This window comes from Ranitomeya imitator, chromosome 2 (genome assembly GCF_032444005.1).
Source record: "Ranitomeya imitator isolate aRanImi1 chromosome 2, aRanImi1.pri, whole genome shotgun sequence".
In the NCBI taxonomy this organism is placed as follows: domain Eukaryota; kingdom Metazoa; phylum Chordata; class Amphibia; order Anura; family Dendrobatidae; genus Ranitomeya; species Ranitomeya imitator.
Genome location: NC_091283.1, coordinates 696659031 through 696686030, shown reverse-complemented (window position 1 = coordinate 696686030; position 27000 = coordinate 696659031). Strand labels below are relative to the sequence as shown.

Sequence of the window (27000 nt, the reverse complement as noted above, 5' to 3'; positions counted from 1 at the left end):
CATCAGAGTCCACATCACTTGCAGTACCACGTATGTGGTCTACTATGCGGTTTGTCCGTGTGGACTCATATACGTGGGCCTAACGTCACGTGAATTGCGTGTTCGCATTCGCGAGCACGTGAGGGACATCGAGGCGGCTCGTGATGTGGCTGATGTCAATTCCCTTAAAACGATTCCTAAGCATTTTCGTCTCAAACATAAATGCAATTCAGCTGGCTTTCAAGCATGGGGGATTGACCGAGTACAGTCTGGCATTAGGGGTGGTGACATGAAGCGTGTGCTTGCTCAGAGGGAATGCAGGTGGATCGCTATATTAGACACGGTCACGCCTGCAGGTCTCAATGAGCAAATTAGCTTTAGTTCTTTTTTGTGAAGAATGTATCCCGATTTACCGTTTTGAATGTTTGTGTGTTTTTATAATTTTTTCTGTGTTGCTTCTATTTACTTATTTATTATTTTTTCTTGTATCTTTGTTTCTTTAGTTTTTTAGTGATCAAGTTTATTATACCATCATGTGTGAAGCAATTGAATTCTGCCTTGGGCCAATGTTGAAACCATCTCTGCCTCCAATATATTTTATCACCCGGTCAAGATTGGGAATCACATACTGTGCACTATTTTATATTATAATATGTAATGTAATATCATTAGTGTTACGTTACTGTAATTGTTGTTTATATATAATTTTGCACTTATTGTCCGTTGTATATGTTTGTGATGTCATTTATCGGTATATTCTCTGATCCATTGGCACTTTATTGCACTGTATTCACTTTATTTCCGGGGGATATGTACCCGGCTTTATTACCTTGTAGTCCTGTGTGCGCATGTCTCCGGATTGCGTGGTCCGGGGCATCGCTGAAGGCGCTGGGCGGTGACGCGTGCGTGTCAGCACTTTTGTGGGCGGCGGTCCAGCTGACACGCAGTCGTCATCTGGCCCTGCCGGAAGTGATGCAATACCCGTGCGCGGGTTTCCGGTCACATGCGCCGCAATCATGGACACCTGAAGAGGAGGTATTTATACGTGGCCCATTCTATAGCACACTACCGCACCTTGAAAAAGCTGAGCGAAACGCGCGTCGGTGCTGGCGTGGCGCATGTCCGGCCTCAGTCACATTATGGGTAAGCAAGGTTGAGAGGAGGGAACGGGGGCTCCATTGATTGTGCGCACATTTGGTTTCACCGCTATTGCGGTGTCATACGGTTTAAGCCCTGTATGTTCTGATTCCCTTACTTATAATATGCACTAAGCACTTTATGTACTTGCCCATTTATGTTTCTTGTGTGTCCGGACATTGGTAGCCGTCACTATCTGATCCCAGTCCGTTATATTATGTTTCTGTTTATGTATTAATAAATTTACCTTGTTTCAATTTGGACGTTTTTTACTCCTATTTTGTTCTATTTTGTTTATAGCCGATCAGCATTTCTGGTCATCTGCAGCCCTCATACTTCATACAAACAAAAGAAATCTCACTTTCTGTTCAGACAAAACATGAAGGCAACAGCCAATCAGCGGCAACTAATTGACTGCAATAGTCACACGATGCCCTGCAATATCAGGGGGCACAGTACCCAGTGGGGAGGATCATTCATGGTCTGGGTCGAAACAGATCAAGTATTGCTTCATTTTTATAAACTCATTTTTAGTATTAGAAAAATGGTTACTTGACATAGGGTATACGTGAGTTCCGTGACCTGGAAAAAATTACCCCAACCCCCTTAAACAGATCTCTTAACAATCTAAAGAATAAACTTCTAACGTACTCAAAACAGCAGACGGAGACATATGTTGGATTTAATTGGCCACAGCAGCCATTTTATTAAATAAAAGATAACAGAACTTTTATGACAACCCAGAATAGGAGGGGCGGTCCTCGAAGCCCCAAAGTTATAAAAAACTCAGTATCCCAAAAACTCCACAATGTTCAGCCCAGGATGAGTCTTACCCCCAACCGTAAAGCACCAGCTCAGGGATAGATAACAACCAATCCTGGTCCACCGAACCCACCCCCATGCCAGGGGTCCATAAATCCACCTCACGCGGAATAACCGTACCGCGCCTTGTTAAATTCTCTCATGGGGTGTCCAGGACCTCTCAAGATCCCCACCCCATTGAACCACGATTTACCATTTCCACCGACTTCGAGGACCTCCACCCCCGCCAACTGCCGTGACAATACCCTGACAGCATTTACATAACAAAATAAATACATTTAGACGCCTCTTAAAACAATACTCCAAAAGCCCACATATGCCGACTTCACCCCCCCCATTACCCTAACCAAAAAAGGGAGGGTGGGCGGGAGATTCCTCACTTGTCACGCAGGCACCTAAAATGGATGCCTGCGTGAGGAGTGTGCCCCTTTTTATGTGCCCCCTTCCCACAGTCCCCTAGTTCCACCCCTTATTTTCAAAAAATGCCCCTAAAGCCACCCCTCAAGTTCCCAGTTAACCCCTTACCACCGTATCCCTTCTAACTGCTCCAGCTCCCCAGGTCCCACGTAACCCCGTCATGGCGGCCTCCCTTTACGTGCCGTGGGCCCCCAGTACGGCCTTTCTTGACATAGGGTATACGTGAGTTCCGTGACCTGGAAAAAATTACCCCAACCCCCTTAAACAGATCTCTTAACAATCTAAAGAATAAACTTCTAACGTACTCAAAACAGCAGACGGAGACATATGTTGGATTTAATTGGCCACAGCAGCCATTTTATTAAATAAAAGATAACAGAACTTTTATGACAACCCAGAATAGGAGGGGCGGTCCTCGAAGCCCCAAAGTTATAAAAAACTCAGTATCCCAAAAACTCCACAATGTTCAGCCCAGGATGAGTCTTACCCCCAGCCGTAAAGCACCAGCTCAGGGATAGATAACAACCAATCCTGGTCCACCGAACCCACCCCCATGCCAGGGGTCCATAAATCCACCTCACGCGGAATAACCGTACCGCGCCTTGTTAAATTCTCTCATGGGGTGTCCAGGACCTCTCAAGATCCCCACCCCATTGAACCACGATTTACCATTTCCACCGACTTCGAGGACCTCCACCCCCGCCAACTGCCGTGACAATACCCTGACAGCATTCACATAACAAAATAAATACATTTAGACGCCTCTTAAAACAATACTCCAAAAGCCCACATATGCCGACTTCACCCCCCCATTACCCTAACCAAAAAAGGGAGGGTGGGCGGGAGATTCCTCACTTGTCACGCAGGCACCTAAAATGGATGCCTGCGTGAGGAGCGTGCCCCTTTTTATGTGCCCCCTTCCCACAGTCCCCTAGTTCCACCCCTTATTTTCAAAAAATGCCCCTAAAGCCACCCCTCAAGTTCCCAGTTAACCCCTTACCACCGTATCCCTTCTAACTGCTCCAGCTCCCCAGGTCCCACGTAACCCCGTCATGGCGGCCTCCCTTTACGTGCCGTGGGCCCCCAGTACGGCCTTTCTTGACATAGGGTATACGTGAGTTCCGTGACCTGGAAAAAATTACCCCAACCCCCTTAAACAGATCTCTTAACAATCTAAAGAATAAACTTCTAACGTACTCAAAACAGCAGACGGAGACATATGTTGGATTTAATTGGCCACAGCAGCCATTTTATTAAATAAAAGATAACAGAACTTTTATGACAACCCAGAATAGGAGGGGCGGTCCTCGAAGCCCCAAAGTTATAAAAAACTCAGTATCCCAAAAACTCCACAATGTTCAGCCCAGGATGAGTCTTACCCCCAGCCGTAAAGCACCAGCTCAGGGATAGATAACAACCAATCCTGGTCCACCGAACCCACCCCCATGCCAGGGGTCCATAAATCCACCTCACGCGGAATAACCGTACCGCGCCTTGTTAAATTCTCTCATGGGGTGTCCAGGACCTCTCAAGATCCCCACCCCATTGAACCACGATTTACCATTTCCACCGACTTCGAGGACCTCCACCCCCGCCACGAACACGAATGGCCTGACACCTTAGCCATTCATGTCCCTCCACACCTTCAAGCTTAATTCAATGCCACTACGGATAGCCAAACACCACATATCATTACCCACCGCGTTCAGGTGCACGCCATCAGCTCTCCAGTAAGCTCCTTGACCCGATTCCAAGTCCACATGTCTCACGGCCAACGCGCCATTCCTCACCATAAACCGAGATATGGCCCTGTTTATTTTAATCCGGGCCCTGTTCACCCCCTCGTGTGATCTAGCACCTCTCCATCTTTTACGGGGAATGATGTCGGACCACACCAACAACACTTTTGGAAACATGACCCAGAACCTCAGGATATCGAATTTGATATCCTTAATCAGCTCCCTACAAGACCGTTTAGCCAAATCATTCCCCCCTAAATGTATCACCACGATCTCCGGCACTCTATCCAGTCTAACAAAACGATGAAATTCAGGTAACCATTCCTTCCACACCATCCCCCTTTTACCGATCCATCGTAAAGTCACTGTCTCTCGAGAAAGACCCAACTGACGACCGTCCGGACGAACCGCAGCACGCAACGCAGCCCATACAACATACGAATGCCCCATGATCCAGACGAGCATCGGATCAGACCCTGCAACACAGAAAGAAAGGCAACAAACAATTAACTTAACACAGCTTCTAACTCACAATAGGTTTGGGCGAACATACGACTGGAATCTTGAAGATTCCCACCTCCCAATTCTCCGAACCACATCCTCACCAAGGCCCCACCTAGCGGCCTCAGTCGCTGCCCCGATCCTGAAGGAGTGACCACTATATTGTGTTGCAGGTAAGCCCGCTGCCGCCAAACATTTCCTAAAAACAGAAATAAACTGAAAACGGGACAAGAAAGACCCATTTTCGTGCACCAAGAATGGCTCGTCTAACACCCCGCCCTTTGCCATGTACTTCTTCACGGATGCCACCGGGCACACCGGGGATCCTTCAACATTGAACAACACCACTTTGCACCCTTTCCCATACACGTCCGTTTTGGAAGCCTTAATAAACACTACCACCTTATTCCCTTCGACATCCACGTTTTCTCTTAACAAAATATCTTTTTTACTAACGGACGGGCTAACCAACTCACCTAACCGAAATGCCCCAAAGAAGGCCAAAGAAAAGGCTGCACAGAACAGAACCACTTCCCATTCGGAAAAACACACCTCTTGCAACTTCCGCTCAATGGCTGAGAGCACCTCATAAGATACGGGTCGGCGACCGTCCGAAGCCTTCCAGCCTTTCTTCCAACCCCGAACAACTTGCCGAACCAAGAAGGATTTCGTTATATCCTTACCCCCCCTCCATTTAAGGTTGAAGGCTAGCCCCGCCAGAAACTTATTCAAACGTGTCACAGACCAACCTGCCTCCCAATGATGACCTAAGAACATCAACAAACCATACTCCTCCTCCATATCCTGGTCCATACTTGACATCCAGGATTCCCACAAGCTCCAAGCCTGATTATAATGAGACCAAGATGAATCCGCGAGCGATTTGGTAAATAACTCTGTTACGGCCCTCGCGGCAGGTTCCACAACTCCACTGGACAATCCCGGCCCGCGCTCTCCGCCTGTGGTGCCAAATCCCGGAAAAGCTGCCACTGAAATTGAGAAAGAGCAGCAACTATTGGATCAGGCGCTGACAAGCTAACTTCAGATACAATCCATAAGTTAAACTTAAGACCCAGGAAAACCAAGTGCTGCAAGACCTTCACTACTGCAGGCGTAGCCGCTGACAACGAGTTTACCGCCGTCACCGTTCCAACATGCTCACAATGAAAAGAAATCTTCAAATTCCTCAATTTGTCACCCCACAGGGCCAACGCAACTACCCTGGGGAACAAATGCAACAGTAGCCGGTTGTTTGTTAACCCCTCCTCCTTCCATTCTTCCGGCCAAGCCGCTGCTGACCAGCTACCATGAAAGAAAAGACCAAAGCCACTCATTTCAACGACATGCACCAAAATGCCCAAGGAGGTAGCATCTGCCACCGGCTGAATCCACAGAGATCTGCCATTGTACTCGTCCAGAAAATCCGCCCACATCTTCAAATCGTCCCGAAACTCTTTCTTTATCCTGATGAAATGCAAAGGGGACTTTACCCCTACTGTTGCCAAGGATAGGCGGCGGCAGAACGCTCGACCCATCGGCATGATCCTACATGCAAAGTTCAGTTTCCCTAACAACGATTGCAAACTGCGCAAATTTATCTTCTTCAAACCAATCGTATTAACCACATCTTGGCGCAACGCGGTAACCTTGTCTGCAGGTAGCCTACATTCCATTGCTACCGTGTCGATTTCAATGCCTAGGAAGCTCAACACTGTCACCGGACCAACTGTTTTATCCTCCGCCAAAGGCACCCCGAAGTTCTTTGTCACACTCTCCATTGTATGCAACAAAATCGAACAATCTGCTGATTCCGCTGGCCCTATAAACAGAAAGTCATCCAGATAGTGCGAACATGAGCGTATCCCAGACACATCTTTCACCACCCATTCTAGGAACGTGCTGAAGGCCTCAAAGTAAGCACATGAAATCGAGCAACCCATGGGAAGACAACGATCAACAAAGAAGCCGCCATCCCAAAAACAACCCAATAAATGCAAACTGTCAGGATGAACTGGCAACAAACGAAAGGCCGCTTCGATGTCGGTCTTAGCCAGCTTAGCCCCCTTTCCACATGCTCTAACCCACTCCATCGCTGAATCGAATGATAAGTACGACACCGAACTCAACTCGGGATCAATACCATCATTAACCGAAGATCCCTTCGGAAATGACAGGTGATGGATTAACCTAAATTTATTAGGTTCTTTCTTAGGGACCACGCCAAGAGGTGACACCCTCAGATTTGCAATCGGAGGGGCGACAAACGGGCCTGCCATTCTTCCCAGAGCAACTTCCTTATTCAACTTCTCCGACACGACCTCCGGGAATTGTAACGCCGATTTCAAATTTTTTCTTTTTAAACTAACATCCTGCTCAACATAAGGGATTTTGAAACCCTCCTTAAAACCGTCGCGCAATAAAACTGCAGCTGACCTATCAGGGTATCTACTTAGAAAGGCCTCCATCACGACCCACTGCACCGGAGTCACCCCTTTTGTCAGCTGAATCTCCAACTTTTTGCCTGTTACCCCTGAAACATTTTGAAGCGCTATGCACCCCCCCGCAGGTTGAACACTCGTGCCTATATTTACACTTGCTCCCGAATCTGCATATGCCATCATTGAAGGCGAAACACAGTCCCTTCTGCAAAGCCGCCGAGTGTCCTCACTGCCCTGAACTCCCGGCGCCCCCGTGAAAAGGCTGGCTAGTCTGACCTAAACGGGACGGGACCATAACTCTCATCCACAACGCTATGTCCTTGTGATCCCACCTGATACTTGGCCTAAAAGCCTTACGCTGACGAAACTGTTCGTCATAGCGTAACCAACCCTGTCCCCCATAGGTCCTGTAAGCCTCCCCTATGGCATCTAAGTAACAAAATAATGCCGAGCAATTTTCCGGGGCCTTCTCCCCGATTACGCTAGCCATAATAGCGAAAGCTTGCAGCCAATTTGAAAATGATCTGGGAATCAGCCTATATCTCCGTTTCTCCTCATCTTCTTTTTTAGAGTCCTCCCTTCTAGGTCTATCCAAATTAAATCTCTCTAGGGGTAAAAGAGAAAATATTTCTATGTACTCCCCTTTCCAGATTTTTTCCCTAACCTCTTGTTTTAAATGTGCCCCTAACGGGCCCTCGAAGCAGACATAGACCTCCCCCCTAGCCGCATCGTCTAGTTGCGGTACATCCTCCTTTTTCTTATCCTGCAAAGCTCCCTCACCTGGTGCATCAATTCCTGACCCAGGCCCTGGTGCTGTTCCGTCCTTCTCCCTTGATGAGCTCCCCGTGTCTGCCGCAGGACCCGCACTGCTGGATGTACCCGTAACTTCAGACAACTGTCTAGACCCCTCAAACGACCCCGTATTTCCCAACCAAGCAGCTGACGGCAAAGATCCCCTGCTAAGACCGGACCCCCACAAGCCCGCTAGCTCCCCTAAACCTCTAAGGATTAAACCCATTCCCCCGCTAGCAACTCCCGAAGTAATGTCACTATTCCTAGCTTCAGGGGAAACTATGCCTGGCAAATTAAAGATAGGGAAAATGTTCTCACCTAGCTGCCTGGGTGCTGTGAGCCCAGCAGCCGAAGATCCAGCTCCCAGCCGAAGGTGTCCTGCATCCCGACCGGCTTGATCCGCGATGTTGCCCGCCGAACTCCTGGCGGCCGTATCCGTGTCCTGGCGACTCGGTGATGCCGTCGACTGCCCTGGTGCTGCGGAAAGGGAAAAGGCCGAGCCAGCATCCTGCCGCCCGATGGAAGATGTGCGGCTCCTTGCCACGGATACGTCCCCGGCACTGCGTACCGAAGCGACGGAATGTCGCCTGCCGGAATCCGGAAAATTTCCGCCACCACCAGCAGAGGACGCAGATCCAGGAAAGTTCCGTCCATCACCAGCAGAGGGCGCAGATCCAGGAAAATCCCGGCCATCACCAGCAGAGGGCGCAGCTGCAGGAAAATCCCGGCCAACACCAGCAGAGGGCGCAGAACTTGCAATATCCAGGCCACCACCAGCAGAGGGCGCTGCTGCGTTGAAGACTCCAGAGCTGTGCACTGCAGAAGGCCGCACGCTGATGCCAGGGCCAGCCGACTGCCGCCCGCATAATCCTCGGCGCTGAGGGGCCACCGCACCTGACCCCCGTCTCCTCGGCTGTCGCTGCCTCCCACGCTGAGCGGCGCCAGCGGGCATGCTGGCGGCCGCCGTACCGGCTCCTGCTCCTGCCGCCCCACGTCGCCCGGACACTGAAGGAGGGGAGGAAGGATCCACCCCCCGTTGTAGGCCCCGCCGCACTGGAGGATTCCTCCCGGCGCCGCGCTGTGAGGTGGAGGGAACAGCGCTGCTTACCGGAGGGTCCGCAGAGGGGCTCCTATTTCGGCGCCGGGCCCTGGGGATGATGTCCGGGCTTAGGCGCTCCGGAGGCCTAGTCCTCCGCGGCCGGCGCCCGTCCTGCGGTGCCTGCGATGGTGCTCCCGATGTCCCCTGGAGAAGGCTGTTAACGGATGCATTCAGCCAATCTGTCCCCTGGGAGCTGGCTGCCGTCCGGAGACGCTGGAGGATCGCTTCAACGTCCATTCTGGTAAGTGTGACAGAGATTCCTCACTTGTCACGCAGGCACCTAAAATGGATGCCTGCGTGAGGAGCGTGTCCCTTTTTATGTGCCCCCTTCCCACAGTCCCCTAGTTCCACCCCTTATTTTCAAAAAATGCCCCTAAAGCCACCCCTCAAGTTCCCAGTTAACCCCTTACCACCGTATCCCTTCTAACTGCTCCAGCTCCCCAGGTCCCACGTAACCCCGTCATGGCGGCCTCCCTTTACGTGCCGTGGGCCCCCAGTACGGCCTTTCTTGACAGAAAAGTTGCACTATCACTATATAGTGGCAAATGTGTATCACATGGCTGTTGTGATGTACGAGACAATATAAAGTGTGATAAGGGTGATCTATTGCACGTCTACTCACAACACAGCATAGAGTCAAAACATGTGACAGGAGAGCGTACCTCCAATGAGAATAAGTCATTGATCAAGAAGACGTGTTCTTTCTGCATATCCAGCACCCTGAAACCAACAGACCATAGTAAGAACACTCTTAAAGAAGTAAATTGTCTTGACAAGCAATAAAAAGCAATATGACAACGAAGACACATAAGACACATCCTAACACATTTATCTGATAGTGCTGTAAAGGGAAAGTGTGGGGCACATCGTCCCCGACCAGCTTTCCAAAGTTTGTTCACTCTGAAATGCTACATTGTTTGAAAGTAAAGCATACACCACAGTGCCTGACTGTAATTGTGCAGCCAGTGTCGGATTCATGATGCTCGTGGTTCTGACAGCATGAATCTGCTATCAGGTTGCCTTTAAATCTTTTACTGAAAACAAATCAAGGAAGAAATTAGCCAACTATTTTATTGAGTGTGCATGAACAATCTGGCAGAAGTGCTGCGCTGGCAGCATACCCACCACAAGGCATTCAGCGCATCCGGATCTTAGGATGATTTCTTCTTTCTTCCCGACCTTTGACGCATACGCTGCGTCATGAAAGTCGGTGCCATTCCGACCCATGACGCAGCATATGCGTCATGGAAAGATCGCGTCCCTGCAGATCGGGTGAAAGGGTTAACTCCCATTTCACCCGATCTGCAGGGACAGGGGGAGTGGTAGTTTAGCCCAGGGGGGGTGGCTTCACCCCCTCGTGGCTACGATCGCTCTGATTGGCTGTTGAAAGTGAAACTGCCAATCAGAGCGATTTGTAATATTTCACCTAAAAAAATGGTGAAATATTACAATCCAGCCATGGCCGATGCTGCAATATCATCGGCCATGGCTGGACACACTAATGTGCACCCACCCCACCCCTCCGATCGCCCCAGCCCCCCGATCTGTGGTCCGCTCCCCTCGGTCCTGTGCTCCGCTCCCCCGTCCTCCTGCCCGCTCCCCCCGTGCTCCAATCACACCCCCCGTGCTCCAATCAAACCCCCCCGCACTCCGATCCCCCCCCCGCACAGCGATTCCCCCCCCGTGCTCCGATCCACCCGCCCGCACAGCGATCTCCCACTCCGTGCTCCAATCCACCCCCCCGTGTTCCGATCCACCCCCCGTGCTCCGACGCCCCCCCCCCCGTGCCCTGATCTCCCCCCCCCTTATACTTACCTGGCCTCCCGGGGACCGTCCGTCTTCTTTCCTGGGCGCCGCCATCTTCCAAAATGGCGGGCGCATGTGCAGTGCGCCCGCCGAATCTGCCGGCCGGCAGATTCGTTCCAGAGTGAATTTTGATCACTGAGATAGGTTATATCTCAGTGATCAAAATAAAAAAAAAAAGTAAATGACCCCCCCCCCCCTTTGTCACCCCCATAGGTAGGGACAATAAAAAAAATATATATTTTTTTTTTTCCACTAAGGTTGGGGTAAGAACTAGGGTTAGGGTTAGGGGTAGGGTTAGGGGTAGGGTTAGGGTTAGGGGTAGGATTAGGGTTTCGGTATGTGCACACGTATTCTGGTCCTCTGCGGATTTTTCCGCTGCGGATTTGATAAATCCGCAGTGCTAAACCGCTGCGGATTTATGGCGGATTTACCATGTTTTTTCTGCGCATTTCAATGCGGTTTTACAACAGCGATTTTCTATTTGAGCAGTTGTAAAACCGCTGCGGAATCCGCAGAAAGAAGCGACATGCTGCGGAATGTAAACCGCTGCGTTTCCGTGCAGTTTTTCTGCAGCATGTGTACAGCGATTTTTGTTTTCCATAGGTTTGCATTGAACTGTAAACTCATGGGAAACTGCTGCGGATCCGCAGCGTTTTCCGCAGCGTGTGCACATACCTTTAGAATTAGGCTATGTGCACACGGTGCGGATTGGCCGCTGCGGATCCGCAGCAGAGTTCCATCAGGTTTACAGTACCATGTAAACCTATGGAAAACCAAATCCGCTGTGCCCATGGTGCGGAAAATACCGTGCGGAAACGCTGCGTTGTATTTTCCGCAGCATGTCAATTCTTTGTGCGGATTCCGCAGCGTTTTACACCTGTTCCTCAATAGGAATCCGCAGGTGAAATCCGGACAAAAAACACTGGAAATCCGCGTTAAATCCGCAGGTAAAACGCAGTGCCTTTTACCCGCGGATTTTTCAAAAATGGTGCTGAAAAATCTCACACGAATCCGCAACGTGGGCACATAGCCTTAGGGTTAGGGTTGGAATTAGGGTTGTGATTAGGGTTATGGCTACAGTTGGGATTAGGGTTAGGGGTGTGTTGGGGTTAGTGTTGGAGGTAGAATTGAGGGGTTACCACTGTTTAGGCACATCAGGGGGTCTCCAAACGCAACATGGCGCCACCATTGATTCCAGCCAATCTTGTATTCAAAAAGTCAAATGGTGCTCCCTCACTTCCGAGCCCCGACGTGCACCCAAACAGTGGTTTACCCCCACATATGGGGTACCAGCATACTCAGGACAAACTGCGCAACAATTACTGGGGTCCAATTTCTCCTGTTACCCTTGTGAAAATAAAGAAATGCTTGCTAAAACATCATTTTTGAGGAAAGAAAAATGATTTTTTATTTTCACGGCTCTGCGTTGTAAACGTCTGTGAAGCACTTGGGGGTTCAAAGTGCTCACCACATATCTAGATAAGTTCCTTGGGGGGTCTAGTTTCTAAAATGGGGTCACTTGTGGGGGTTTCTACTGTTTAGGCACACCAGGGGCTCTGCAAACGCAATGTGACGCCCGCAGACCATTCCATCAAAGTCTGCATTTCAAAAGTCACTACTTCCCTTCTGAGCCCCGACGTGTGCCCAAACAGTGGTTTACCCCCACACATGGGGTATCAGCGTACTCAGGAGAAACTGGCCATCAACTTTTGGGGTCCAATTTCTCCTGTAACCCTTGGGAAAATAAAAAATTCTGGGCTAAATAATTATTTTTGAGGAAAGAAAACGTATTTATTATTTTCACGGCTCTGCATTATAAACTTCTATGAAGCACTTGGGGGTTCAAAGTGCTCACCACACATCTAGATAAGTTCCTTTCGGGGTCTAGTTTCCAAAATGGGGTCACTTGTGGGGGGTTTCTACTGTTAAGCCACATCAGGGGCTCTGCAAACGCAACGTGACGCCCACAGAGCATTCCATCAAAGTCTGCATTTCAAAACGTCACTACTTCACTTCCGAGCCTCGGCATGTGCCCAAACAGTGGTTTACCCCCACATATGGGGTATCAGCGTACTCAGGAGAAACTGGACAACAACTTTTGGGATCCAATTTCTCCTGTTACCCTTGGGAAAATAAAAAATTCTGGGCTAAATAATTATTTTTGAGGAAAGAAAACGTATTTATTATTTTCACGGCTCTGCATTATAAACTTCTATGAAGCACTTTTGGGGTCAAATTTCTCCTGTTACCCTTTGTAAAATAAAAAATTGCAGGCTAAAAGATCATTTTTGAGAAAATAATTTTTTTTTTTTATTTTCATGGCTCTGCGTTATAAACTTCTGTGAAGCACTTGGGGGTTCAAAGTCCTCACCACACATCTAGATTAGTTCCTTTGGGGGTCTAGTTTCCAAAATGGGGTCATTTCTGGGGGATCTCCAATGTTTAGGCACACAGGGGCTCTCCAAACGTGACATGGTGTCCGCTAATGATTGGAGCTAATTTTCCATTTAAAAAGCCAAATGGCGTGCCATCCCTTCCGAGCCCTGCCGTGCGCCCAGACAGTGGTTTACCCCCACATATGGGGTATCAGCGTACTCAGGACAAACTGGACAACAATATTTGGGGTCCAATTTCTCCTATTATCCTTGGCAAAATAGGAAATTCCAGGCTAAAAAATAATTTTTGAGGAAAGAAAAATTATTTTTTATTTTCATGGCTCTGCGTTATAAACTTCTGTGAAGCACCTGGGGGTTTAAAGTGCTCAATATGCATCTAGATAAGTTCCTTGGGGGGTCTAGTTTCCAAAATGGGGTCACTTTTGGGGGAGCTCCAATGCATAGGCACATAGGGGCTCTCCAAACGCGACACGGTGTCCGCTAACAATTGGAGCTAATTTTCCATTCAAAAAGTCAAATGGCTCGCCTTCCCTTCCGAGCCCTGCCGTGTGCCCAAACAGTGGTTTACCCCCACATATGAGGTATCGGCGTACTCGGGAGAAATTGCCCAACAAATTTTATGATCCATTTTATCCTACTGCCCATGTGAAACTGAAAAAATTGAGGCGAAAAGAATTTTTTTGTGAAAAAAAAGTACTTTTTCATTTTTACAGATCAATTTGTGAAGCACCTGAGGGTTTAAAGTGCTCACTAGGCATCTAAATAAGTTCCTTGGGGGGTCTAGTTTCCAAAATGGGGTCACTTGTGGGGGAGCGCCAATGTTTAGACACACAGGAGCTCTCCAAACGCGACATGGTGTCCGCTAACGATGGAAATAATTTTTCATTCAAAAAGTCAAATGGCACTCCTTCCCTTCCGAGCCCTGCTGTGTGCCCAAACAGTGGTTTACCTCCACATATGAGGTATCGGCGTACTCAGGAGAAATTGCCCAACACATTTTAGGATCCATTTTATCCTGTTGCCCATGTGAAAATGAAAAAATTGAGGCTAAAAGAATTTTTTTGTGAAAAAAAAGTACTTTTTCATTTTTACGGATCAATTTGTGAAGCACCTGGGGGTTCAAAGTGCTCACTATGCATCTAGATAAGTTCCTTGGGTGTCTAGTTTCCAAAATGGGGTCACTTGTGGGGGAGCTCCAATTTTTAGGCACACGGGGGCTCTCCAAACGTGACATGGTGTCTGCTAAAGAGTGGAGCCAATTTTTGATTCAAAAAGTCAAATGGCGCTCCTTCCCTTCCAAGCCCTGCCGTGCGCCCAAACAGTAGTTTACCCCCACATATGAGGTATCAGCGTACTCAGGACAAATTGGACAACAACTTTTGTGGTTCAGTTTCTCCTTTTACCATTGGGAAAATAAAAAAATTGTTGCTAAAAGATAATTTTTGTGACTAAAAAGTTAAATGTTCATTTTTTCCTTCCATGTTGCTTCTGCTGCTGTGAAGCACCTGAAGGGTTAATAAACTTCTTGAATGTGGTTTTGAGTACCTTGAGGGGTGCAGTTTTTAGAATGGTGTCACTTTTGGGTATTTTCAGCCATATAGACCCCTCAAACTGACTTCAAATGTGAGGTGGTCCCTAAAAAAAATGGTTTTGTAAATTTCGTTATAAAAATGACAAATCGCTGGTCAAATTTTAACCCTTATAACTTCCTAACAAAAAAAAATTTTGTTTCCAAAATTGTGCTGATGTAAAGTAAACATGTGGGAAATGTTATTTATTAACTATTTTTTGTCACATATCTCTCTGGTTTAACAGAATAAAAATTCAAAATGTGAAAATTGCGAAATTTTCAAAATTTTCGCCAAATTTCCGTTTTTATCACAAATAAACGCAGAATTTATTGACCTAAATTTACCACTAACATGAAGCCCAATATGTCACGAAAAAACAATCTCAGAACCGCTAGGATCCATTGAAGCGTTCCTGAGTTATTACCTCATAAAGGGACACTGGTCAGAATTGCAAAAAACGGCAAGGTCTTTAAGGTCAAAATAGGCTGGGTCATGAAGGGGTTAAATTTGAGTTCCTAATGAATTTTCCAAATTTAACATTCCACTGTGTTATAGGAACATTGAATATAACAAAAGCATAAAAAATATGTAATATAATGTGAAAATTAACTCTTTAATTTGCCTTATTGCCTATTATGAGCTGGGTGTACATCATGGTGAGGGTCCCAATATTAAAGATTAAAATAAGGCCCCCTTTTTTTTTGCTAATTACCACCCTCACCACCAGGTACTGGAGTCTTGGCCCTTATTTGCACCATATCCTTTTCATGATCCTTAGCTATAATATCTGGAAAGTTCTCACCATTAGTGACGAGTGAGCACTAAAATGCTCGGGTGATCGTTGCTCGGGTCGAGCAAATTGGAACTTGAGTACTCGGACAGAACAACAAGCCCAATCTAAGTCTATGGGAGACACGAGCATTTTTACCGCAATCCCCCCCAGGGGTCCTTTTAAGGTCTAAAAACGTCTGAAAATGATGGAATCACTGCTTAAATGACACAGGAACATCATGGCGATGGCCCCTGGAAACATTCCTGACTCCTAGGTCACAGCTGTAAGCAATGTTGTCAGAGTTTCATGCCTTTTTTACAGATGCACCAAAAAACATACAAAACCGAAACCCACATGCATTTTGCTTGGAAATATGTTAAGGAACATACTTTCCAGGGTAATAACTTGCATATAAGGCAAAATAATTAACCCCAGACCAAAATGTTCCTCCACCACTTGGGCTACGTTCACACGCAGCGTTTTTGATGCGTTTTTCAACTTTAACATTGCTTTCAACCAATACAAATGCGTTCACTGGGAAATGTCATTGTAACAAATAACAACCCTAGCTGGCCATGTGGTGTGTGACACATAAGGTGACATCTTGTTTCATTTATGAAGGAGGAACTCTTAAAGTCACAAAGCCTATTTTTAGAGGGGCATCAGGCGGCATTAATATTCTTAAAGGGCCATTATTAAACAGTGGGTCTCCTATGCTGTTATTGCCTATGCAGTGAGTGGCTGGGCTGCCGAGAATTATGACGCACCACAATATCCCTTTCACAAGAGGTACAAGATGGCTTCCTGAAAAAAATGCTGCATTGATTATAAGGCCTGCCCTGCTATCAAGTCATATGCACCCCAATAAGCCTTTGAACCCAGGTACTGGATGGCCATAGGAAAACCCACTTCACATTATTCATTTTGTACTGCCATACTGTTTTCTTATGCATTGACTGCAAGGACTGCCCTGCTAACAAGTCATATACATCCCAATCAGCCTTTGAACCCAGATACTAGAAGGCCACAGGAAATCCCACTTCACATTCTTCAGTTGGTCCTGCCATACTGTTTCCTTATGCACTGAATGCAAGGGCCGCCTTGACCCAAATTTGCACGCACCCCAATCCCCCCTTGGAAGAAACATGGAGGAAGGCCTCATAAAAAAAACCTGTCCCATTACAAAGGAGCTGGTCTCCTAGACTCGTAATGCCCATACAATAAATGTATGAGCTGACAACCATTTTCTCCTGGGGGGTACACATCAACATACTGTGTAAATATTTTTATTACGGGCATCATAAACACCCTTGCAAAAAAACTAGAGTGGCAGTAGCAGCACAGAACACGTTAACTTTGGTGATCTAGAGGCGGTGGATGATGAGACGTGGAGGAAGGCCTCATTAAAAAATAGGCCCAATTTAAAGGAGCAGGTCCCTAGACTTGGAATGCCCATACACTAAGTGTATGGGCTGACAAACATTTCCCCATGGGGGGTTCAATTTTTTTTTTAATTCTTTATGGCATCATGGACACCCTTGCAAAAAAATACAGAGGCTGTAGCAGCATGGAACACTTTAACCCTGGTGATCTAGTGGCGGTGGATGATGAGACGTGGAGGAAGGCCTCATCAAAAATGCAAAATAGTGCTGTATATAAGTAGAGTAACAGCCATGAAAAAAACTTGAATACCGGCCTAAAATGCCCAAAATTGGAGTACGCAGATATACAGTGGGGCAAAAAAGTATTTAGTCAGTCAGCAATAGTGCAAGTTCCACCACTTAAAAAGATGAGAGGCGTCTGTAATTTACATCATAGGTAGACCTCAACTATGGGAGACAAACTGAGAAAAAAAAATCCAGAAAATCACATTGTCTGTTTTTTTAACATTTTATTTGCATATTATGGTGGAAAATAAGTATTTGGTCAGAAACAAAATTTCATCTCAATACTTTGTAATATATCCTTTGTTGGCAATGACAGAGGTCAAACGTTTTCTGTAAGTCTTCACAAGGTTGCCACACACTGTTGTTGGTATGTTGGCCCATTCCTCCATGCAGATCTCCTCTGGAGCAGTGATGTTTTTGGCTTTTCGCTTGGCAACACGGACTTTCAACTCCCTCCAAAGGTTTTCTATAGGGTTGAGATCTGGAGACTGGCTAGGCCACTACAGGACCTTGAAATGCTTCTTACTAAGCCACTCCTTCGTTGCCCTGGCGGTGTGCTTTGGATCATTGTCATGTTGAAAGACCCAGCCACGTTTCATCTTCAATGCCCTTGCTGATGGAAGGAGGTTTGCACTCAAAATCTCACGATACATGGCCCCATTAATTCTTTCATGTACCCGGATCAGTCATCCTGGCCCCTTTGCAGAGAAACAGCCCCAAAGCATGATATTTCCACCACTATGCTTTACAGTAGGTATGGTGTTTGATGGATGCAACTCAGTATTCTTTTTCCTCCAAACACGACAAGTTGTGTTTCTACCAAACAGTTCCAGTTTGGTTTCATCAGACCATAGGACATTCTCCCAAAACTCCTTTGGATCATCCAAATGCTCTCTAGCAAACTTCAGACGGGCCCGGACATGTACTGGCTTAAGCAGTGGGACACGTCTGGCACTGCAGGATCTGAGTCCATGGTGGCGTAGTGTGTTACTTATGGTAGGCCTTGTTACAATGGTCCCAGCTCTCTGCAGTTCATTCACTAGGTCCCCCCACGTGGTTCTGGGATTTTTGCTCACCGTTCTTGTGATCATTCTGACCCCACGGGGTGGGATTTTGCGTGGAGCCCAAGATCGAGGGAGATTATCAGTGGTCTTGTATGTCTTCCATTTTCTAATTATTGCTCCCACTGTTGATTTCTTCACTCCAAGCTGGTTGGCTTTGCAGATTCAGTCTTCCCAGCCTGGTGCAGGGCTACAATTTTGTTTCTGGTGTCCTTTGACAGCTCTTTGGTCTTCACCATAGTGGAGTCTGGAGTCAGACTGTTTGAGGGTGTGCACAGGTGTCTTTTTATACTGATAACAAGTTTAAACAGGTGCCATTACTACAGGTAATGAGTGGAGGAAAGAGGAGACTCTTAAAGAAGAAGTTACAGGTCTGTGAGAGCCAGAAATCTTGATTGTTTGTTTCTGACCAAATACTTATTTTCCACCATAAAATGCAAAAAAAATTATAAAAAAACAGACAATGTGATTTTCTGGATTTTTTTTTCTCAGTTTGTCTCCCAGAGTTGAGGTCTACCTATGATGTAAATTACAGACGCCTCTCATCTTTTTTAGGCTACGTTCACATTAGCGTCGCGTCGCTGTTGCGTCGGCGACGCAGCGGCGACGCGCCCCTATGTTTAACATAGGGGACGCGTGCGTCTTTTTGCACGCGTTTTCCGACACGTGCGTCGTTTTAGACGCTAGCGTCGGACGCAAGAAAACGCTACAAGTTGCATTTTTCTTGCGTCCGATTTCGTCAAAAAACGACGCACGCGTCGCAAAACGCGCGCGTTTTTCCGTGCGTCGCGCGTTGCGTCGCCGACGCAGGGCGGCGCAACGCTAGTGTGAACGTAGCCTAAGTGGTGGAACTTGCACTATTGCTGACTGACTAAATACTTTTTTGCCCCACTGTATGAGGTCAGTCACGGAAATACCACACTGCCAAATATGTGGCCTGTATTTTTTGGGGGGTCTGCAAAATAGCGTTGTATATAACTAGAGTAACAGCAAAAAAATGGAATTTAGGCCTAAAATACCCAAATTTTTAGCACAAGAATGTATGACATGTGTCACAGATATACCACACTGTAAAATATGTGGCCTGTATGTATTTTATGTGTAAGACACTCAAAAAAATTCTACTCTACGTTACCACAAAAAAATGAAAGATTTTTCTGCGCACTCATAAGTGATTTTTGTGACCCCTTTAAAATTGCTGAATTTTCATGCTGTGCTAGGAAAAGGATCTGGCTGTATTGTCCAGTGTCAAAAGGCAAATAGAGAAATAAAGGGCTCTGGATTGCTTTGCAATAAAATAATCTCTATTAACCTGGCAAAAAAAAATTCTTAGCCAATTATACCTGAGGCTAGGTACTGTATATAAGGTCAATATATGCTATAAGTAGCAGCAGCAGACAGTAATGGAACGGACCCTCTTGATGCATGCAATGATATTTATATACACACATATAGTGCCTGCAGGCCTTGCATTGATTTGTATAGAGCGATGTACACTCCCCTGCTTAACACTGAAACCTATATACTCCGGAATTAGTCCTTAGAAGGACTGTTGGTTTAGCTGGATTTGAGTAGTTTAGAATGGTAGACCCCACGCTGACTAAGAAATCCCCAAATCTGAACCGATCTCAGCAGCAGCTCTCCCTACACTGTCTGACTCCGGGGCAGAATGCAGCGAGCAGGGCGGCGTCCGGTCTCTTATACTCCTGATGATGCTGTGCGGCCAGCCAATCACTGCAAGACGACAACAAAGATGGCTGCAGCAGTACAGTGCCTGGCAGACAATCCCTGCATGTTGATTGGGTCTATTTTTATTTATTTTAGTTTTATTGGGTCTCTAAAGACCGCAAAAAATGCAGGGTGGAGACCCAAGTTCCTGCCGAGTATTCCCGCAAATGCTCGGTGCTCACCGATTACACCGAATATAGTGATAATCGGGCGAGTAACAAGTAGTGGCGAGCATGTTCGCTCATCACTAGTCACCATACATTAAAATGAGTTGTGTGGCCATCCCGGTCGGAGCCGCTGTCTCCAGGGGCGCCGTAGCTGTCACATGGTATTACTTATGCTATCTGTTGCTTGCTTTGTATTTGCAGCCTATTGTTTTATTTCTTCTGCTGAAAGTCACTGCTGGGGCTTAAAAAAGGTTGAGTTCCAGATTTTAGAAACACAATATCTTTTATTAGTATTACTGATAATGTTGCACCAAAAACTGGCATACATAATGTGCACCAAAATTATTTATTTTAGACACTTTTTCCAGTTTATTAGAAAGTTTTGAAAAGTGCCATCTCCGATGTAAGTACCAAAGTAATTGGAAAATCTCTCTTAACAATTCCGTGTCTGCTCCAGCTATCATTATTTATAAATGACGCAAAAGAAAAAGAGAAAAGCGTCATGGTGGGCACTGCCACAAACCAAGATGGGGGAGAATTGTAAATAATATTAAGCTTTCCCCGGAACTCGATTGTCCACAGCTCAGTATTATCTACAATTCCACTCCATCGTGGTTCATGGCAGTGCCCACCGCAATGTTTTTTTTCCTTTGCACCATTATTATGAGCCTTTTATCCGGCTGAGCGGTCGAGCAGTAGTCTGTATGTTGGAATATCCTCCTTATCCAGAGCTGTGCCTGTTATTGCACATCTTTCCTAGGTTAGCAACCTCAATTATTCTCTCAGTTCTATGCCTTTCAATGATTTCACTAGGTAGCATCTCTGTTTCTATTTTACCTATGATTATTTAGGAATGTTACTTTGGTAACAATATAAAATGGTGACTAAACCTTACTTAAACCTTACTGTAAACTCTTCTACTCACCTGACTTCTTCTCGTCCAATGGCTTCCAAGAGTTTTGTGATCTCTCCGGGAAGGTCTGGCAGGATAATTGAAAATTTGCAGACACGATAATCTAGAACCAGAGCTCTGTCCAGACAGTGGCGAAGTAAAGGCAATGGCAGATTCCCACTACACACGACAACAGCCACCCTGAAAAACAAAAAGCCTTTTTTTGAATATCATTGAAGACAAAGACTAATTGTTATATTGTTGTGACTGTTCTAATTTCCTAAATTATTGATGGGATGAAGAATAGGCAGCCACTAGGGCTCTATTTCTGAAGGGAGACTTAAAAGAAAAGCTTTTAATTTTGCACAGCCAATGTTCCATCTAATTAGTAATTCTACATATAATAACTTATTTTCTTTTAGTGTATTGGTGAGGGTTAATTGAATAGTGCATATGATAGGCATAGTGTATATAAATATTATATAAGGTCAGGGATGCAGTTGGGTGAGAGACTGCAGGAGCCAATAAATGCTAATCTAATATATAAAGCTGAATGTGTGTGTGTATGTATATGTGTATGTCCGGGATTGGCATCTGCACCGTCGCAGCTACAGCCACAAAATTTTGCACAGTCACACGTCTGGACCCCGAGAGCATCATAGGCTATGTTGTGAGGCGAAATTTTAACCCCGCGCGTTCCAATTCACCAAACAATTTTGCCCCTATCTACATAATGGGGAAAAAGTGAAAGGAAAAGTGTTGGAGGCGTCGCAGCTACAGCCACAAAATTTTGCACAGTCACACGTCTGGACCCCGAGAGCGTCATAGGCTATGTTGCGAGGTGAAATTTTAACCCTGCGCTTTCCAATTCACCAAACAATTTTGCCCCTATCTACATAATAATGGGGAAAAAGTGAAAGGAAAAGTGTTGGAGGCAAATTGACAGCTGCCAGATGTGAACAAGGGGGACTTAAAGAGGGAGAGCAATGGCGCAAAAGAGTATATACCGTACAGATGCTAAGGTGGGGCCCCGACATGAGATACTCACCACACACGGGGATATGAACACACACACAAAATGTGCCACAAACTACCACGTGCTTGAACACATACACCAACCTCACCACATAAAAGTCGAAACACAAAAGTCGCCGCTCAAAACTCGCCACGCACAAAACTCGCCACATGCAAAACTAGGCTCACGCAAAACTCGCCACACGTGCAAAACTTGCACACGCGGAAAAATTGCCACATGGACAAAAGTTGCAACACATGCAAAAGTTGCCTCACACAAAACTGGCACATACTCAAAACGCACCACACATAAAACTCGCCACGTGCAAAACTCGCCATGCGCAAAACTTGCTGCACACAACTTGCTACACTAACCTGTCACATGCAACTCGACACACAAAAAGTTGCTACACGCATGTCGCCACACAAGACTCATCTCATAAAAGTCGATACATGCATGTCGCCACACACAACTTGACACATGAAACTTGTCCTAACACACACACAAGTCTGGTATTATCCTTCAAAAATAAAAATCTGATTAATAAGCAGACAAATTACAAGAGCAACAAATGTACCATATAGGAAATACGGCAGCTGTCAGTCACATGACCTGTCTATTATGTGTATGTGTGAGCTAATATATACTGCCGGGGGGGGGCTTCCTGTTGGCTGGGGATTTATCAGGCTGCCAATTTAGCTTACAAATACTGAGGTAAAAATACTGACCAAATAACGTGTGAACGCGGTCTAATACAGGAGGAGATGACACACAGATTGTGGAGATCAGACTGAACTAAAGGAATCCGTCTTGTCTTCTTCCTGAGAAATCTCGCTTACAACAAGATACATTTCTGCTGACTTGACATTTCCTTTTATGGAAGTAATCATGTGTGCATTCCTTCTTTCAATAGCAGCCTTTCATTCACCTTCCAGATGATGTAACTTTCTACTGATAAAGACTGGTATAGATTGTTTATGTAAGAGATAGTGAAATATGAGCGCTTGTGCGCATGTCTGTAAAAGAATAATTCTTTTCTATATAAAGGGAGGGCAAAGCCCAGAGAGAGAGATGTGCTCCTGGGCTTCCCTTGTATATGATCACACAATACCTTGTTTGCGTGTCATTTACTTAGGATCCCTACCTCTAGTAAGCCAGGGACTGAGAAGGACTTAACATTTCTTTGGCGCCCGAACAGGGACCCGAGATGAGAGTATTTGCTCGAGATTCACCTGCAGATACGGACAATGGAGATCTGGGATAATGGACGGCAAATGAACTGAAAAACCTGGCCAGGTAAGAGACATTATTAGTTCTCTTTTATCTGCCTTGTATTATCCGAAAGATCTCTATGAGCCGTGTCACGCTGGGTTAGTCTAGTAGTGAGTAGATACCTATAAAACTCGGGTTACTATATTGTATAGATTTATGAGTCCTGTCCCTGGCAGTGTGTGAACAGAGTGAAGGTTGTGGTATGTTGTGAAAGAAGAGCAAAAGTGCGTAGAAAAATAAGCCGAAATAGTTGGGGTATAAGCCTTATACACGGAAGTCAGCCTAACTGGGTCATGTGGTTGCGTCCTTTCGGGGAGACCTCCGCCCATGCTTGACTCTCATTTAAGTGCTTAACCTCCTTCATTTCTGGATAAGGTTTGATAGAATGAGCCCAGGACGCGGGTCCATGAGCCTGGGACAAGTATGCTAACTGACACAGAAAGTTTTGTGATCTGTTTGGTGTTGCTGATCCTGTTTGCGTGCATTATAGGAATCAAGTTTATTCTGCACATTAGAAAGAACGGAGCAGATCAGCCCTTCAATATTTTAGCTCCTTAGGAGAGAAGGCAACGAGACATCACTCCAGAGAGGTGGTTGTCCAAACGTCACCTAGGGTAGATACAGCTATTATTGAAAAGAAAAATGGGAAATAAACAGACAAAAACCGTCTTAGGACAAGTGGAAGCAGCAGATATCATACAGGAAAGATGTGGGAAGACAGTCAGAAGTCAGATTAGAAGGGTAAGAGAAAAATTGGGAATTTCAGAAGCACTTATGTTTAGCACTGAATGGGAAAGACTGAGTAAAGAACGAGGTGGAATTATCAAAGACAATGGGTGGGAAGAAATCATACACTGTATGATAGAGGTCTCAAAAACAGCTAAAGAGGAGAATTGGAAGTATGATCCAGACACTTCCAAATGGATTATGGGGAAGGGAAAAAGTTGTGACATAATCCCACCACCTTACCTAGATCCAAAAGCCCAATCATTTGTACCATCTGGAGGAGCAGAAGGAGGAAAACAATTTCCAGCCTTGTATCCCAATCTTGGTGGGGTAGGAGGATGGGTATGTTCACACTGTGGACAACAAAATCCAGATTGGAGAAATGATTGCCTAGTCTGTGGTACACCTAGACATGGCGCTGTACTTGCCCCTGTTAGGGTAGTACCAAGACCCTTTAGGGAACCTGGTGCTGACGGGGTAATGGGAACTAGATATCACCAGACCCGACAGTATTTTCCTTGGTCCCCTGCTGAAGGTATGTCCCTCCTGCATAATGCGCCTGATCCCACTCAATATCCCATCCGATTTGCACAATACATACAACAAATCATGCAGACTCATGCTGGGGTCTGGGCGGACGGGGAAGAATTATGTAGAATGAAAATGTCCCCCGGACTTTTTCAGGAATTATTGACACACCTACAGCCCAATAGACCAGTGGCAGAAGGGGGTGCCTTACAGACAGAAGCATCAGGTACCCAGTTCACAGAGGCATTAATAATTTTCATGAGAGAAAAACAGAGGGAAAGGGGATCTACGGGTGTGATTATGCAGAAATTTGGGCAAAGTATTGAAGAATATAGTCAAGAATTAGAAAATAGCTTTAGGGATGAAGGATTGGATTTGACTGATGCTTCAGTAAGGAGACTTTTTACAAAACAATTAATAGAGGGGCTAGATCCGAAAATCAGAGAAAAATTTAAATCCTCTACTCCAGATTGGAGAACAATTGAACAACCAAATATTGTGAAACAACGATGTTTAGGAATAGTCATGGATATGAGAGAGAATCGTAAGCCTGTTAGAATAGCACAAGCTAATACAGGAGGAAGAGTGAGACACAACTTTCCTTGCCACTACTGTAAAAAGCCAGGTCATTTCCAAAGAGAGTGCAGGAAGAAGTTGGCAGATATAAAGTCAGGCAAATTTGTTCCCAGAAATAACCCTCCCCAAACGGACAACCAGCAGAAATCTACCATCATAGATGGTCCCATACCAGATTCAGATTGACTCGATGTGTTACAAACTTCCCTACCAGCTAGAAGACCTATGATACAGGTGAATGTGGGGGGGAGAGAGATTCCATTTTTGATAGATACAGGTGCAACTTCCTCAATTTTGAATCAAGATTTTCTTCCGAATCCGGAAGATATTTCAGAACAAACAACTTTTGCTGAGGGTTATGATGGGGTAATTCGAACACTGCCATATACTGTGCCCCTAGAGGTCTCATTAGGACCTAAATGTTTTGCATCCAGATTTTTGTATGCCAGAGGTGCCCCAACATGTTTGTTAGGAACTGATGTCCTAAAGAAATTAGAAGCTAACATCAATTTTAGGGAAGATGTCACAGTTATACTGACTATCCCTGATGATGCAGAAACATTAGAACAATATGTTAGAATTCAGGCTTTTGAGGATTATGCTGAAGAAAAAGAGTACACCACAGATCTAGACCTCTCAATGGTCCCAGAAACACTGTGGGCACAGGGTGACACCGATGTGGGACTATTGCATATCTCTCCTGTAAAACTATCTGTGCAACCAGGAACTGTTCTCCCACAGCTCAGACAATACCCTGTGAGTGCCCAGCAGGAACTAGCGATTACAAAACAGATAGAGGGATATAAAGAGAAAGGAGTTTTGGTAGAGATACAATCACCTGCTAACACTCCTCTGTATCCAGTCAAAAAGAGAACTCTTGATAAGAGTTCTATGCCCAAATATCGTATGGTACATGATTTAAGAGAAATAAACAAAGTTCTAGATCCAATCACCCCAGTTGTACCCAATCCTCATACGTTACTATCACAGATACCAGCCAGTTCTCAAGTATTTACTGTAATAGATCTTTCAAATGCATTTTTCTCGGTTCCTTTACACCAAGACAGTTGGCATTTGTTTGCATTTACATTTAAGGGCAAACAGTTGGCGTGGACACGCCTTCCACAGGGAATGATACACTCCCCTACTCTTTATTCAAATGCCCTACAAACAGTCCTTCAGAGGTTTGAACCCGAACCACAGGTAGTAATTTTGCAGTATGTGGATGACCTACTACTTTGCTGCCCAGATCTAGAAACTGCAGAAAGGTCCACTGTGAGTTTACTATGTTTTTTAGAAAAAGAAGGGTGTAAAGTGAATAGACAAAAGCTACAAGTTTGTCAGACCAAAGTGGTCTTTCTAGGTCATTGCATTTCTCAAGGTAAAAAGCATCTTACACCACAAAGAACTGAAGCAATAAGACAGATGAATGAGCCTAGAAATCATAAACAGCTACGAGCATTTTTAGGAATAGTGTCTCATTGTAGACAATGGATTATACATGCCAGTCAACTAATGCAACCACTGTATGACTGTGTAAAAAGTGAACCTTATTTGTTGACAAAAGAAGGTCAGATTTCGTTCCAACAATTAAAAGATGCCCTTGTTTCAGCTCCAGCGTTAGGGCTACCAGACTACACCAAACCGTTTCAGCTTATGGCTGCAGAAGTTGATTCCCATGCTACAGGAGTTCTTACCCAGAAGCATGCAGGGAAACAAAGACCAATTGCATATCTTTCAGCAAGGTTAGATCCCGTAGCTAGAGCAGCGCCAACCTGTGTACGTGTAGTTGTTGCTGTCTCACTATTGTTGGACAAAGCATCAGAAATTGTCCTAGAGTATCCACTCACAGTTCAAACTACACATGATGTTTATGGGATATTAAACCAGGTCCAACCA

At 45.7% G+C, this 27000-nt stretch overlaps 1 protein-coding gene across 2 annotated transcripts in view; it reads right to left on the bottom strand.

Moving 5' to 3' along the window:
- LOC138665529 (L-threonine ammonia-lyase-like) overlaps positions 1-27000 on the bottom strand; it is a 406691-nt gene that overhangs the window by 36370 nt on the left and 343321 nt on the right. For both annotated transcript variants that reach the window (XM_069753102.1, XM_069753101.1), the window contains exons 9-10: positions 21018-21185; positions 9587-9644 (exon numbers count right to left, since the gene is read on the bottom strand). In XM_069753102.1, the coding sequence (XP_069609203.1) occupies positions 9587-9644; positions 21018-21185 (226 nt within the window). The remainder of the gene's footprint in view (positions 1-9586; positions 9645-21017; positions 21186-27000) is intronic.